Below are 15724 nucleotides of genomic sequence, written 5' to 3' on the forward strand. Positions count from 1 at the left end.
TAAAAGATGAATACAAGCATGTAAATCATGTGAGAATGAGGTAGTGATATTCCAGTGAATGAATTATTGATGTCTGTTATTAACAAAATATCAGAAAATACAGATGTTGGATGATGTGATCGGTTAGTGCAAATGCTATAGTGCATGATGCTGTGTGTAATGTAACTGTAATTGTGTAATTATGGCAAATGCTACAGAAACGCAAAAGTGTAAATTGTTCACTAAAAAGTTTAACTGTTTTGAACTAGTGTTTTGGTTGATTTTTCCTCAAAAAGTCCAGCTTTACTTGTAAATGCCTTTAGAAAATGCATCTGTGACCAGATCAATTTCTTCTCCTATCAGTCATTGTGGAACGAAACAAATAGCTATTCAATCCACATGAATATATTTTTAAGATTGTGCAGTTTGCAGCAGATGCAGTTTGTGAGCCCTGACAAGTGCGCTCTCTGACCGTCCAATCAAAAGGCGGGAAATTTTTAACATGTTTGGACGCATGCTAGCAAGCTTTAAAGTGAGCAAGTCGCAGTAGGATTGGTTAAAACAACAAGGTTAAATCAACAGTAAATCAAAATTTACACTCACAAAATGCTATGAACTTAAGAGAATACATTGTTGGGAATAATTTATTCATGGACAAAAAATATTAAAATGAAAGTCAGTAATTCTGTTAGAGTTTAATCCAGCAGAAAAGGGTGGGATGTGTGTGTGTGTGTGTGTGTGTGTGTGTGTGTGTGTGTGTGTGTGTGTGTGTGTGTGTGTGTGTCTATGTGAGAATCTGCTTTCTGGTGCCAGAGACCATGCTTCAGATCTTCATCTTCAGATGATGATCTGAAGCATGGTCTCTAACACCAGAAACCATGCTTTAAGTTAGAGATCACACTTATGTTTAATAAGAACATTATCTGAAAGTCTTGGCCTGTATCTGTGTCATTTTATGCACTTTGCTACTCCCACATGATTAGCTGAATAGATACCAGTATGAACAGTGAGTGTGTCAAATTCAATGTAGTATTTTTAAGACCAGTTCCACAAAACACCTAGTGTTATGTTATGCAAGAAAAGCTTGTGCAACCATCAAAACTTAACTCAGAACTGATCATGCTTCTCTGTGTGTGTATTTCTAGTACCACAGATGCCAAGGGAGCGGACCTAATGAGCGCACACACATTATTCCAATGTTGGTGTGTAATTTTTTTGTTTTATTTTTTCCAGTGTTTTGATAAAGGATTTTTTTTCTTACAAGGATCTACCAGGATTTCATAATTCTCAGTGCTGGTGAAGGATCATTAAGTTGTTGATGCAGCTCAAGTTTCTGAAAGCGTCAACAACGCTTTTTTATGAATGCGTCCGTGTTGTCCATGCTCTGAATCACCTGTGTAATCCATCCAATGTAAAGCGCGGCGTCACTGGCAGGTAAAAGCACATGGAGTGAAGCCGGCGCCAGCTTCTGAAAGGAGGAGGAAGCAGTGCAGGGATGCCGGCCGTGAGGCCTGGAGACGCAGCATCTTAGTGAACTATGGTTACATATGTAACCTGGAGAAGTTCCCTTTTAGGAACTTGATCTACACTTTGGGAATGAGAGTCCCTGCCTCGTCGAGCTTGCTGGACAGGCGAAATTTCTGCTCATTGGCTGGCCAATCTATATCAAGTTTGGCTATGGCATGGGTCACAACCTCCAATAGCTCCTTGAAGCCTAGCAGAGGCGGAGCTGAATGCTCTTGTCGCAAGGGGAAGAAACTGCTGAAAGGCATGCTTCCAAAACCTGCAAGCGATTGCTGGACAAGGCAGGTGAGGATGGAAAAGGGACAAGCCCGTCTTGAATCCCTCTGCCAAGTCCATCTGGAATCCGAACCTAGGAATTAGTGCGCCACTCCGCCTCAGTGAGAGCGGGGCCAGAACTGCGAGGAGCGGGGGCGCCCTCCTTGAAGAGTGCCCACCGGAAGCGGATCGTCCATATAGATATGCAAGAGCAATCTGCGCAGTCAACCCCCTGGAGAAACGACGTAGCATGCTCCGCTCCCAGGCAAGCTACACATAGGCTGTGGGTACCACTTATCATTCAAACAAACAGACCTAGAGCACTTTTTGATGAAACAGAAGCTGGCTTCACTCCATGTGCTTTTATAGCTTCCTGGTCATGACATCAACCGGCCAGTGACACTGCGCTTTGCATTGGAAGCCTTGCACACATGATTCGGAGCTTGGACAAGGCGGAAGTGTTCCCAAAGAGTTGATGAACGCAGCTCGAGTTCCTAAAAGGAGACAGTATTAGCATTTTTTAAATTCAGACCAGTTTGAGCCAAACACGCAGTAGCTGAACTGAAAAGGCCAATAATGTGATTAATTGAAGAACATCCCCTGTGTTAAGTATTATTCTTTTATTTATTATGTCTTTTTTTAAATAGCTATCTTCTGACAGGTAGTATTTCTACCTGTGCAACTGTATTGATGCTGGCACTTGTACCAAAATGTTACTTTGACCCTCTGGGTGTGTCAATGTTCCATGTATTGTGACTATGAGACCAGCCACCGAAAAGCAGTGTTAGCGGTAGCTGCTTTAGTTGCTCACGGTATTACATAGTTAATAAAATAAAGGCAGTTGATCACCTGAATGTACTAAATTATGTAATTTGTACAATTAATGAAAGTTTTTGTTCCCTAACAAAAGCTTTTTTCCCTGTTCCCCTTTCTGTTATAGACTGCCTTTTTCCCGATTCTTCCCTCAGCATTACGGATTTATGCTCTGCTCTTGCTCCGGTTCCTGGCTCAGGTTTGCTCGCGTCAACGCGTTCCGGTTCCCGACTCGGCTTTGCTCGCACTCAGTGTGCTCAGGTTCCTGGCTCAGCTTTCCATGATTTTACATATTGTATTAAGCAATAACACTTAGGTACCCTGGTGGTCTAGTGGTTAAGATGCAGCGCTCTCACCGCTGCGACCCGGGTTCGGTCCCCGGTCAAGGAACCATCCTCAGCCACTCTCAGTGCCGGTCCCAAGCCTGGATAAATTGGGGAGGGTTGCGTTAGGAAGGGCATCCAGCGAAGAACATGTACCAAATCAAAAGTGCGGAAGATCCACTGTGGCGACCCCTCCCCTAATAGGAGAAGCAGAAAGAAAGTTTTATTAAGCGATAACACTATGCAATGCTGCAAAAATATATAATATATAAATCAGAGTGAAAAAAAATGTGCATCTGGGAAAATGTTGCTCTTTCCTACTTGGGGTTTAATACACAAATTTAAAACTAACTATATTTACTATATAATGGTAAAGTTTACAGCAAATAAAAGAGTATAAGATTACATGAGAGTATAGATAATATATGTCAGGAATCCACCTGCCACGCCCCCTTTGGCGACTGTCATGCCTCCGTTCCTCTGAAGCTCCCGGCTTCAATTGTACACACCTGGGGCTCATTTATCACTCATCCCCGGCTCCTACATAAACCCCTCACTCACACTCACTCCTGGTCCGTTATTGTTTGTATGTGTACGTGTTGGTCTATGCGTTGGAAGGAACGCATAGGGATCTATGCGTTCCTTCTGTTCCGGACTCTACATTCTCTCTGCGGTCGCGCTTTCTCCCAAAGCGCACCCCGGATTACCCCTTTTCCTCCCGTGCATTCGTTCCTGGATTGTGTGGACCTCTCCTCTCCAGGGCATACCACTGATATCTCTCTCTTGGTCTGGGTTTCTATGGACTTGCCTCCGATCATAGCTGCATGACAGAATAACAGACCAAAGAAAGAACATGATCGGATCACCACCATGGGTACTACGTGATCGGGTCTATAATGGCAAGACCGGCTGATGCAAGGGGAGAAGCGGCTTATATCTGGATCTGTATTCATTCTCTTACCTCACTGAAAGAGCCAAGATTGCACTACACATCTCTCTACTGTCTGGGGACTCACTCTCACTCAAGCGCTCCGCTATAGAGTTTCCAGGACATTACCGCTTGACTGCAAAGAGGACTTTGTACCGCCGTCTAGCCGCGAAAGGGACGTCGTACCGCAGCCAGACTGTGAGAAGGCGGTCGTACCACCACTGGGCATGACAGTACCGAGCTCCTCTGACGGCAACGTATCGCCTCTGAGTCCCTCTCAAGGCAACGTCACGCTACCGAGCTCCTCCAAGGGCGATATCTCGCTCCTGAGCTCCTCTGACGGCAATGTATCGCCTCCGAGTCCCTCGCAAGACAACGTCACGCAACCGAGCTCCACCCAAGGCGACGTCTTGCTTTCAGGTTCCCCAGAAGGCGATGTCTCGCCCTTGAGCTCCTAGGAAGATCATATCACGCCTATGAGGGCGTCGCTCGGTCTCTGGACTCCACCAAGGACGTCTTCCGGCGTCGCCTCGGTGGAGTTCAGTCAGTGACCAAGGACCAAGGACGTCCAGGGCGTACCACGAATATCTCTCTCTCGGTCTCTGTGTGTGTGTGTTTGTGTAATTCTCTCTTCTTCATTAAACATACATATCTCTACTCCGGTTTCTGCCTCCGTTCATCGCTGCATGACAATATAACTGTATTTCAAATGTTTATAATGTAGTGCTGTTATTACCTATTATAAATCCAAAAAACTCGAACAAGCTATTCGGCGTGAGTACAGGCACTGCTGCGTCTTTGTGTTCACTGAGACGTGGCTGAGCGACAGAGTTCCGGACGCACTATAAAGCACTTGACGGTCTTGCACTGCAGTATTTGAGTGAACTTTTGTACCAATATAATCCTCCATGCCTACTTAGATCAAACAAAACCTACCTTGAAAACTACAGTAGGGGGCAGATGTTTCTCTTATAAATCCAACAGTTATGGAACAACCTTCCAATCAGTGTTTGGGTCTCAGTGTTCAAGTCGAGGTTGAAAACGTATTTATTTAGTGGAGTCTTTAGTCAGTAGGTGTTTGTGAGGTAAAGGAGCAGATCTGTCTTATTAGTGGAGCGAATGTGGCTGTAATTAAGGAATTGAATCTAAGACTAAACTATGAGACAAAACATCAGGAGAAGCTGAAAAACTTGAATGCAGAGCAGAAGATACAGGAAGTAGAAGAGTTAAAGAAGAATCTGACATTTCAGCAGATGTTTTTCACCAGAACAAAATCACAAAGTGAAGCTGGTGTGAAAACAGAGGAGAAATCAGAGTCATATCAGCCGGTTATTTACTGAGGGAGAGTTTCTGAAGAGCTGCATGATGAAGCTGTGAGACGTCTGGTGTTTGACAGGAGATATTTTTATGGAGAGTAGAATATTTTAAGTTATTTAAAGTTTATTATTTTTTACAAATGGCATAAAAGCAAAGAAATCTGATTGTTTTGATTTGTTGTTATTTTAACGTTTACTTAAAAGCACAATTTGGATTGATTTGTTCAGGGTTTTTTTGAAGCAAATATTAAGTTTATTTATTCTGGAATAATATTGCTGTCTATTTTATTTATATTTATGTTAAAAAAACATTGTTTTAGTGTGTTCATAAATGTTTTTCCTGTTTGGCCCGTGACCTAAAGTGTGCTTTGAGTTTTGGCCCGATGTGCAATTGAGTTTGACCCCTGATATAGAGTGTTTGGTGAACTGGGATAATTGTATGCTGTCGTCTCCTCACACTCACACGTTCACTCAGGTTTGTTGACGGTGGTGTGGTGGGTCGTCTCCTATCCCAGAGATCCTCATGTCTGTGTTACCTTCTGCTTCTCCCTTTAATTTATGCTGCCATAGCGAGTTTTGCCGGAGTCCAAACTGCACATTGACATTAACTTTCATACCACAGTAAAGACACATAATAATCTATATCCTTCTCTTCCTGTCACCCTCTTCTCTCCCTCTCTCTCTCTTGGTCGAGTTGAACATGCTCCTGAGGTTCCAGTGACCACTGTTCCTGCCCCTCTCCCCTCCGTGGATCCTCCCACTTCGTCCAGGCCTGCCTCTGGATAGTGTTCTCTTTGACTGGAGGCCACTCTGTGCAGCTTGGGACGGTTTCTCATCAATGCCTTGGTTGGTTCCATGAAATTCCGGAGTAAGATCGAGATCTCTTAGGATGGATTGGACTGTAGTTAATGTCAACAGTCTGCTACATTGACTCAGGACTACAGTTTGCTTCTGATCTCCATTACTGCACCCCGCACCATCGTATATCTGCTATAAATAGACACTCGGTGCAACCCAGATGAGGATGGGTTCCCTCTTGAGTCTGGTTCCTCTCAAGGTTTCTTCCTTATGCCATCTCGGGGAGTTTTTCCTTGCCACAGTCGCCACCGGCTTGCTCTTCAGGGACAAACTTACTTATAAAGAACATTATTTACTTTTAATCACCACATTAGTGGAGTCACTCAATCACCTGGTCACTCAACACCAGCTCCATCTCCAAGAAAGTCCAGCAGCATCTCTATTTCCTCAGAAGGCTGAGGAAAGCCCATCTCCCTCCCCCCATCATTACCACATTCTACAGAGGGACCATTGAGAGCATCCTGAGCAGCTGCATCACTGCCTGGTTTGGGAACTGCACCGTCTCTGATCACAAGATCATCTGAGTCTCTCTCCCCTCTATCATGGAGATTTACACCACACTCTGCATCTACAAAGCCAACAGCATTGTGGATGACCCCACACATCCCTCACACACACCCCTCACACATACTCTTCACCCTCATGCCATCAGGAAGCAGTTCTGATGCATTCGGCCTCACATCCAAATAGTGTAACAGTTTCTGTCCTCAAGCCATCAGGCTCCTCAATACAGAACTGAACTGAACTGACACACACACACCTGTGTGACTGATCTGTACAACCCGGACTCAACACACACATACTCACTTCACACAACCGTGTCTTCAGCACCTCCTCATATTATATCACTTCATTACCATAAACTGTTTACATGCCGTTTTTGCACATCTTTTCTGGATTGCTGCTATTTGCTCTTTTGCACAGCTTTTTGTTTACATTTTGTTACTGTTTTCTTTACATCTCTTTACAACAGGTTTACTGGCAGAGTTTTTTTTTTATTTTGTGTTTTGTGTATATGACTTGCACGGTCTTGTGTTGTCTTTGCACTGTTTGCACCAGGTTGCACACATGCACTTTATGTGGCGAGGACACTTACTAGTCCTTAGCCCTGTGTTTTCTGTTTCTGTGATTGTTGTAGTAGTATGGAGCACCAGGGTTCTGGAGGAACGTTGTTTCATTTCACTGTGTACTGTGTCACATATATATATATATATATATATATATATTCACTCTACCAAAATCACTGAGTAAAGTCACAGGTCTTTTTGTTGTTCAGTTAACACAGTTTTTTAGTTAAAAAGACTTTTTGAGGTGTCACAATAAATTATGTTATGTGAACTAAATGCAGGCTTCAAGTTTTGTTTATTTTACTGAATGTTCAAAGAAATACATACAAGGTCAAAAAATAGTCATACAGGAAAAAAATAATAAATAAAATGAATATAAATGACAGTCAATATAATAAAAATAAGGAAATCCTGGAAAAATGTCAAAATCAATAATAATAAATAATAAAAACTAAAGATGTATCACTTTTAACCTTTTAACATGTAAAGGGTTTGATTCTGTTCTTTAGAATGATTAAAACATTAAAACACCATTAAACACGTAAGTGGAAACACTGGATGGACCGCCCACCTTTCAACAATGTAAAAATGTCAACAATGTCAACATATTCCTTAAATCAAAAAATATTGTAATCAGCATTACATTTTTTCAAACAAACAATACACTTGAAAAAAGTACAAATACAAATTAAATTTAAATAAAATACAAATAAAATGACAATAAATAACCTGAAACAATGGAAAATAAGCGCATTTTAACAACTTTAACAATCAGTTTGATTCATTAACATTTTAACATTAGGATGTTAATATTTGTTTAATTCAGAAGATGCTCACGACAAAATGTCAACATTCTCAGCAATAGTACCCTCGCAGAGCAAAAAAAAAAATTGTCCATTTGCAAAACACCAAAAAACTAAAATAATGACATCAAACAACTTCAAACATAGTCTGACAATTCACAGTTCAACAATCAGATATATATATATACACACAATAAAAGTTTGCATATTCTTTCATTAATGATTAATTAATTCAATAATTTACATTTCATTTGCATAATTTATCATTTACAGAATGCAAGTGAATGATGACTGTCAGTAAGGCGGTCATTAATCATAATAATCATAAAGAACTGTGTATTGAATTATACTGATTAATGCTACAGTCAATGATCCTGAAATCAAAAATCAAATCAAAATCTATTTGCTCACAATGCAAAGATTTACTGCCCTTTCCCACTAAACTAAGTCATGTCCAACAATATCTCGAGAAGGCCGCTAATTTGAAAACAAAAGATTCAAAAAGCATCGAAGTTTCATAAATCAGTTATTCCTGAAATCACCCATCACTAGATATTGTTGAATAAATTGTTGTGTAGTTTTTGCACAAAAAGTATTCATTATTTTCTAATATTAATGTTGAACCACTGTAGTCACGCTGACCATTTTATCACTATCTTTTAATACCATTCTGGACCTCAAAAGATGCAGAGTCTTTGCTGCTTATGTGTGGATCAGATACCCTCAGATTTCATTAAACAAAATCTTAATTTGTGTTCTGAGGCCAAACAAAAGTCTTACAGGTTTAGGACTAAATGAGGGTAAATTATTAATGACAGAAATTGAATTTTTGGTGAACTAACACAATGTCTACACTGGACACGGCAACACCATGACGAAAACCATTAAAACCATTAAGAACAAGACTTTGGAACTTCACGCCACATCCACTTATTATAATGGATTCATAAAGATGGTTTCTTTACACGATGAAGTTTGAGAAGATGAATTTTGTCATGATCTCGTGCATGGTGCATCATTCCATGTGAGCTCCAACTGCGTTTTCTATGATGTAATAAACAACACGCTTATAGTTTGAGTTAAGTCTTGTACATTATTTCCAATAACTGTGTTGAATATAGCCAGGATTTGGCAGAAGCCCCCTATCACAGGAGAATTACTTACAAACATAGAATTTCTTACTTAGAGTTACTAAATTACCATCATTTTCAATCTGGATTTACAAAATCATGAACAAAAACATCTCTTTTTATACCGTTTGACTTTCACTTATACTAGAGTTATTCTGGAAAATTTCTGTGTGAAGTAAAATGTTATACATGTGACCCAATTAAATAGTTGAAATGACAATAATGATGCAAGAACACAGAAGTTCGCAATAAAAAAATTATAAAAAATAAAAACCAGGATTAGGGATAACTTTTTTTAGCCAAGTCTATAAAACACATCGGCTTTTGTGGTTTTTTTTTCATTGGTTTCATTGTTTTTTTCAGTGGTTTTTCATTGGTCACAATGTTAAGATGGGTCAAGCCTCAAGTGTGTGTGTGTGTGTGTGTGTGTGTGTGTGTGTGTGTGTGTGTGTAAATATAAATATAAAGAATTATTGTTGTATTGGATAAAAAGTTAAAAATGTTCAGGGTGTGTGATGAAGTTATTACTTTATATCTCATTACATTTTAGTGTGAACAATAATTCTGCTGATAAAAAAGGAAAAAGAGGAAAAGTGCAACAATACTGAATCCTCTCCTGAGGAAAACTGTGTTTTTATGGATTATTACTTTGTAACGCCTCCATCCGGTCTGTAAACCTGAATTCATTCATTCTGCATAGAAACCAGTGACGCAGATGGAAAATTCCAGATTCTTTTTTACTTTCGATTTTAAATCCCGGAAGCGGGGACATGGATCTGATCTCTCCTCGGGGTGAAGGAAAAAATATGGATCTGACAGGGTTCGGGGTTCAGGAGCATTAATTTTATTATTAATTACATTATTTATTATTTTATTTGCTTTTGACGGGTGCTACACACACACACACACACACACACACACTCTCTCTCTCTCTCTCTTGATGAACTGCGGCCCTGAAAACACTAAATCCTGCGGGAGGTTCAGCTGAAGGAACTGTTTTGCATTCGAAAAAAACTTTTCCTACATCACAAGTTCTCCATCAGGTTCCTGGAAATCTCTACACTACAGTATGAACCTGACCGACCTGAAGAACTTCTTATTATTCTTTCTTACATTTGGTTGTCTTCAAGTATTTGTAGGTAAGATCGGTTGTTTGTTTGTTTGTTTCAGTGGTTGGTTGGATGGTTCATGATGTGTGTGTTCTGGTGTGTGTGTGTGTGTTTGTGTGTGTGTGTGAGTGTGGGTTATGATGTGTGGGTTATGATTAGGGTGCGCTGATAATGAACTGCCATCAAGTGGCAGCCAGCAGTCGGAAGGCATCATGGCTGCCATTTGTAAAGCCACGGTGAACTACACCCTGAAGAAGTCGACCCTCATTGTAAATGAATGGTTTCTGGTTGCGTGTAAACACCGTTTCAATAAGAGCAGGATCTGTATAGAGTTACATACACTGTACTGCCAAAAGTTTGTGGACACCTGACCATCACACCTGTATGTGGGTCCAAACCCTGTTTTTATTATAGCAGTGTTCCTGTGTACAAAGTGAGGATGGTGTGAAAGACCATTAACATCAGTCAGCTTTACACCAATAATGTCGTGATAAAGAATGAATAAGATGTTCTTTAAAGGTGTAATTTGTGATGAGTGAACTAGTGGCGAGGAAAAACTTGATTTCATTTAATTGTTCTATATGTACAGATTACAAGGCTATGATATATACATGGATACATGGAAAGCAGTTTATATACAATGAGTACAATGTATCATTAATAGTGCAATACAGGACATCTATGTTCTATAATTTTTTTTATATACATATGTGCCAAATAATATGGTGGTTGCAAAAAAAAGAATTATATACAGTATATGCAAAAGTTATAATAGTGCAATTGTAAACAATCAGACCATTTAGTGCCCAGTCTAAGAAGCCACTGGTTTGATTCTGTTTGCGTGAATCCACTGTGACTGATCACTAGTCATCACCAGAACAGTCGCTGGACACAGATACTTCAGCTCCCCGACCTTGGTAGGCTTCAGGCTTCATGTCAGGACCTGTAGATTAGACACTAAAGGGTTTGTTGGCTTCTCTGTGGGCAGAGGGAGAGTTAGTGTTTTCATAGGAATGTGTGTTAGTGTTAAAATAAAAAAGGCCATGTTAATATTAACATATACAAAATTTACAATACATGTACTATCTCTATATCTGATCACCTTAAATGGCATGTTCACTGGTCTAAAATAATCTTCATGTTACATTTCTTCATGTTACAATCTTGAAGTCTTTAATGAAAGTGTGAGATTCGAATCTCAGGATTGTGTTTTTCTGAAGTTTTGCTCTATGATTAATAATTTAACAAAACTAATTAAAACTGTGTTTATTGTATTTACAGATGCACATTCTCTGGAGTACCACTACACCACGCTCACGCCCCAATATACTGGTTTCCCAGAGTTCACTGCTGTGGGTCTGCTGGATGGAAAGCAGTTTATGTCCTACAGTAGCAGTAACATGACGCTGATCCCAGAGAACTGGATAAAGAACAGTAAGAGTGAAGATTACTGGAAGAGTGAATCACAGAACATGGAGGGACATCATGATAACTTTAACAACATCTTCACAAAAATAAACAATCAGTTTAATGACAGTAGAGGTGAGAATAAACATTTCTATATTTAATAGTATTGCTATTGGTATTAATGATATCATGCCTGTTACTAGAAGACTATTATAAGTGAACTTACAGTGACAGACTCTTATAAACACACACACACACACACACACACACACACACACACACACACACACACACTGTTGGTCTTTTGGGTTATTTATTACAGAGATTCAAAGAATTAAAATACCCGTTTAGTGTTTATCTACAGTAGAATGTTTATGCAGTCAGGGGACTTTATTGTGATTTATACAGAACATAATGAAACAACACAACATTCCTCCAGGACCATCAGCTTTTCAATCAGGGGTTGAGAAATGACTAAATTCTAAATTAAATTCTGAATTAAAGTCTATGTACAACATTTACTTCTTGTACAAAAAAACAAATCAGATCGAGCATTAGTGGAAAATAATTGTGGAGATCAGATTATCAGTGTAGAATGTCAAATTAGAATAAGTAATATTTATGTATTGTGTGTGTGTGTGTGTGTGTGTGTGTGTGTGTGTGTGTGTGTGTGTGTGTCTCTTTAAAAGGTCACACACTACAGAGGATGTACGGCTGTGATATTAATAATGGCGGCATCACTAGACGATATGATCAGTACGGTTTTGATGGAGAAGATTTCATCAGTCTGGATCTGGAAAATGGAACCTGGATTGCAGTTAAACCTCAAGATGAGATCCTCAAACACGACTGGGATTCTAATGGTTACACTACATACTGGAAGAACTTCCTGGAGCATGACTGTATTGATTTGTTAAATACATTTGTGAATTATGGCAGAGAGACTCTGAAGAGAAAAGGTAAAGTGTGTGTTCTGCTCTGATACTGTAGATTTAGATTTTTTTAAACAAAGTACACACACACACACACACACACACACACACACACACACACACACACACAGATACTGACCATGAAACTGTTTAACACGTGAACCTGATCCTTTATTTCATAATAATTATGTTCATCATAAACTACAGTTTTCATCACAACCAGTGTGTAAATCATTTCTACACAATAAATGCTGCAGTCTTTAATGTGTAAACCTCCATCTTTATAACCTTCTACATCACACACACCTTTCACACATTTATTCATATTTCTATTCTTTAATGTGTAAACCTCCATCATACACATTTTATCTGCAATCATAGTTTGAGATTTTGCCCCCACTGAAATATTTCACATATTTATTCATATTTTTATTAAGGGTAAAATGTCATTTAATGTAAAAGATATACAGAACACATACGTTTCTATTTAATTGTTTATACCAGTGGTCCCCAACCCCCCGGGCCACGGACCGGCACCGGTCCGTGGGTCAATTGCTACCGGGCCGCACAGAAAGAATACATAACATATTATTTCCGTTTTATTTATTATCTGATTCTGAACAATGTTTAACTTTGAAAAATTACCAGATTCTCTCCTCCACATCTGTTTATAACTCACTCTTGATGTATGTCATGATGCCTTGGTCACATGTCTTATCTCCATCCGCTACCTTCTTAAAGGGGCTCCTGCCGCTAACACGTAATACATAAATTCAAACCCACAAGTGAGCAAAATGAACAAAAACCAACACAGAGGATTCACTTTTATTATTATTATATTTTAAGAATATCAGTTTTTATTGTCATATCATTTTATTTTGTTGTATTTATCCACCAAACCTAAAAATTGTCCGACGTTACACGGTGGTGCAAAAATGGTTGGGGACCAATGGTTTAGAGGAAAGACCAGATCACCTCCAGCAATAAAAAAAGTTTTCCTTTCTATTTATAAATGATATATAAATCTTATGGTGTGGTTTAAAATTTGTGTCTCTGCAGTTCGTCCTGAAACGTCATTGTTCCAGAAAGAAGCTTCTCCAGAGGTGGTGTGTGATGCTACAGGTTTCTGCCCCAAAGCACTGAATATCTCCTGGCAGAAGGACGGAGAGGACGTGCATGTGAACGTGGAGCTCAGAGAGACGTTACCCAACCAGGATGGAAGCTTCCAGAAGAGATGCATTCTAAATGTCTCAGCTGAGGAGCTGCAGAAACACACCTACACCTGTGTGATTGAGCACAGCAGCTTGGAGAAGGATTTAGTGCTGCCTGTGAGCGAGAGACGAATCCTGAGAGGTCGGAGAAACACTTTCCTATAAATCTACACATTTACAGAGTGAACACTGATTTACTGATGCAGCAGATAATAAACACTCTGTGATCATTTAACAGATGGAGGATCAGATGGAGGATCAGATGGAGGACTGATTGGGATCATCATTGGTGTAGTCGTGGCTCTCGTTGTTCTTGTTGCTGTTGTTGCTGGAATTGTGATCTGGAAGAAGAAGAACTCTGGTGAGTGGAGGAAGGAGACAGATGTGAACAGATATATACTTTAATTTCTAACAAAGCATTTAATGCATATTTTACATATTTTTAAACACAACAATAATCTGATTCTCACTAAACACAGTCTACAGATTTAATAATAACTGTGTGTTCATCATCTGTGTTTCAGGACATAATCATGTTCCTGTTCCATCCAGTGACTGTAAGTGAAACTTTATGATCCATAAACGATGTTTAAATCCACTACAGTGTTTATGTGCTGCAGTGTTTTGATTTTACTTTGTGATGATTTGAATGTTTTACAGCCCCTGAAGGAGATACTTCCTCTGGTAGACCAGAAGAAAGTGATCATGATGCAGTGGGAGAGTGTAAGACATGATGTTTATAGTGTAATCTGGAAAAAAATCTGTGTCTGGAATGAAAATCTAGCAAAAGAGTCTGTGCTTACATCAAATCTCAGAGCTCATCCTCTTTCTGTCTGTCTGTTTTTGTAGGGGAGAGAAGATGGAGATGAAAAATATGGTAAATGGGCATAGCAACTAGAACAACATCAACACATCAGAACAAACTGCACCAGACTGCAGAAAAGTTCTCTTGGACCAAACAAAAGATGGGGATCTGAAGAGCTGAGCTGCATTGATCTTCTACACACTCTGAAACCCATCCGCTGGGCCTGGAGTGAACCTGGTCGACCTTTAATCCGAAGAATAAAATTGCTGCCACTCCAAGCTGCCAGTTTTGGGTACTTGAACAAGACCTCATGAACATGACCTTCAGCTGCTCCGTGAATAAATGAGATTATTGTTGTTTTGTTTACTCTGTATGAGGGCATCTACCAAATGCCAGTTAATGACCTCAGAGTGATGGAACTGTAATGAATGGACATTCAGTGTTAAGGACGAGGTTCCTTTTTGAGGCTGGTTCTTCTCAAGGTTTTCTCCTTATAACATCTCAGAGAGTTTTGCCTGAATTGTTCATTTGGGATACATTTGTAGGCACTAATTTATACATTTCAATTTGTTTTGTGCTATATTTGTTTGTTAAGTTGTTAAGACAATTTAGATTTTTAAAAATTGCAGTAGAAATACTGAGCTAAACTGCACTATAAGCACTTTTACTGATTATAGAACATTTTATAGAGTGTATTTAATCAGTATATGTACTTGAATAAGCTCATCATCTCAGGTACAGTTGTTTCTGGGCTCACATTAAGTGGATTATTACCACCTGAAGTGCCATAAAATCTACTATGGCATTGAAGCAGCAATGAAACATCAGTCATCATTCCTGACTAAAGGGAACATGACTGGAATGATCTTCCAGAGAGACAATCATATCTCTCCATTATTTGAGTGGCATCAATAATGTGAGACCTTAATATATATTTACTTCAAGACTTTGTTTACATTCCTGCAGAGGAAACAGTATAAACTGCTGAAGACGTCTCAACTGATGTTGTTTACTGTGATTCCAATGTGAATATAAATTGAAGTCCTTCATGTTCTATGTTACTGGTGCCTTCAAAATGAGAGTGTGTATTACTTTATCCATTGCCTCTTGTGTTTCATCTGTTTTGTTCTCCTCCAGAGGTGATTTGATATCAGGTGATACTATTAATTGTAGCCGATTTCATTTTCAATGTGTAAAGTTTCTGGCACTACAGACGGGGTGGCGTTGCCTGAAATCGGGAGAAATACAGTTGGAATTCTGACAA

At 39.4% G+C, this 15724-nt stretch overlaps 2 protein-coding genes across 5 annotated transcripts in view; both read left to right on the forward strand.

Moving 5' to 3' along the window:
• Positions 1-4899, forward strand: part of LOC124380948 (BOLA class I histocompatibility antigen, alpha chain BL3-6-like) — a 29143-nt gene extending 24244 nt beyond the window's left edge. For all 4 annotated transcript variants that reach the window (XM_046842289.1, XM_046842290.1, XM_046842287.1 and 1 more), the window contains 2 exons: positions 1125-1181; positions 2699-4899. In XM_046842289.1, coding sequence (XP_046698245.1) covers positions 1125-1153 — 29 coding nt within the window. In that variant the 3' untranslated portion in view covers positions 1154-1181; positions 2699-4899. The remainder of the gene's footprint in view (positions 1-1124; positions 1182-2698) is intronic.
• Positions 4900-9781: 4882 nt separating this feature from the next.
• On the forward strand, positions 9782-15724 carry LOC124380992 (BOLA class I histocompatibility antigen, alpha chain BL3-6-like). The gene is made up of 8 exons (XM_046842362.1): positions 9782-10135; positions 11387-11647; positions 12202-12471; positions 13504-13797; positions 13906-14016; positions 14180-14212; positions 14316-14376; positions 14505-15724. Exons 1-8 carry the CDS (start codon positions 10066-10068, stop codon positions 14551-14553), a joined length of 1149 nt encoding a protein of 382 aa, XP_046698318.1. The 5' UTR covers positions 9782-10065; the 3' UTR covers positions 14554-15724.

This window comes from Silurus meridionalis, chromosome 27 (assembly GCF_014805685.1).
Source record: "Silurus meridionalis isolate SWU-2019-XX chromosome 27, ASM1480568v1, whole genome shotgun sequence".
Taxonomy (NCBI): domain Eukaryota; kingdom Metazoa; phylum Chordata; class Actinopteri; order Siluriformes; family Siluridae; genus Silurus; species Silurus meridionalis.

Excerpts from the sequence above, each read along its gene's own strand:
- LOC124380992 (XM_046842362.1), top strand. The coding sequence starts at position 10,066 with ATGAACCTGACCGACCTGAAGAACTTCTTATTATTCTTTCTTACATTT. Across the intron at positions 10,136-11,386 it reads TTGTCTTCAAGTATTTGTAG|ATGCACATTCTCTGGAGTAC; the intron begins GTAAGATCGGTT and ends TTGTATTTACAG. Across the intron at positions 11,648-12,201 it reads TCAGTTTAATGACAGTAGAG|GTCACACACTACAGAGGATG; the intron begins GTGAGAATAAAC and ends TCTCTTTAAAAG.